The 825-nt window shown below is 48.7% G+C and overlaps 1 protein-coding gene across 1 annotated transcript; it reads left to right on the forward strand.

Annotated features, from left to right (window-relative positions):
- Positions 1 to 369: 369 nt before the first annotated feature.
- On the forward strand, positions 370 to 825 carry LOC116883540 (40S ribosomal protein S14-like). Its single transcript, XM_032884711.1, has one exon. The coding sequence runs from the start codon at positions 370 to 372 to the stop codon at positions 823 to 825; it is 456 nt and encodes a 151-aa protein (XP_032740602.1).

Below are 825 nucleotides of genomic sequence, written 5' to 3' on the forward strand. Positions count from 1 at the left end.
GAATCTCTGTAGGGTCATATTGTATATGTATCAGTTGGCATCGAGCATTGCAAGGTCAGTTCTCTGCATTTTTGCCAGTTGGAGATTGTTGGAAATGATTTCCGTCTGCTTCAAAAGAAAATACAAATTATTTGGAATGCAGTTGAGATTATAATCGTAAGTGGCAGTTGTAGGTTCTTCTGTGGAGTTCATGGCCTCACCAGCAATGGGTAATTGGCTAGATTTATAGTACCAGGAAGTACTTCCCTCCTATTAAGCACTGAACAGCCAGATAAATAAAGGCCCTGACTCTGAGTAACTCAGGGCCAGGTGTTAAAAACGGATCCCATTCTGGCTTCCAGTGGAGGAGTCTGGAGACAGCATTCACAAATGGCACCTCGCAAGGGGAAGGAAAAGAAGGAAGAACAGGTCATCAGCCTTGGACCTCAGGTGGCTGAGGGAGAGAATGTATTTGGTGTCTGCCACATCTTTGCATCCTTCAATGATACCTGTGTCCATGTTACTGATCTTTCTGGCAAGGAAACCATCTGCCGAGTAACTGGTGGAATGAAGGTGAAGGCTGACCGAGATGAGTCCTCTCCATATGCAGCCATGTTGGCTGCCCAGGATGTAGCCCAGAGGTGCAAGGAACTGGACATCACTGCCCTGCATATCAAACTCCGGGCCACAGGAGGAAACAGGACCAAGACTCCTGGACCTGGAGCCCAGTCAGCCCTCAGAGCTCTTGCTCGCTCTGGGATGAAGATTGGGCGGATTGAGGATGTCACCCCCATCCCCTCTGACAGCACTCGAAGGAAGGGTAGTCATCGTGGTCGCCATCTATGA

The sequence above is a fragment of the Rattus rattus genome, chromosome 14, assembly GCF_011064425.1.
Source record: "Rattus rattus isolate New Zealand chromosome 14, Rrattus_CSIRO_v1, whole genome shotgun sequence".
In the NCBI taxonomy this organism is placed as follows: Eukaryota; Metazoa; Chordata; class Mammalia; order Rodentia; family Muridae; genus Rattus; species Rattus rattus.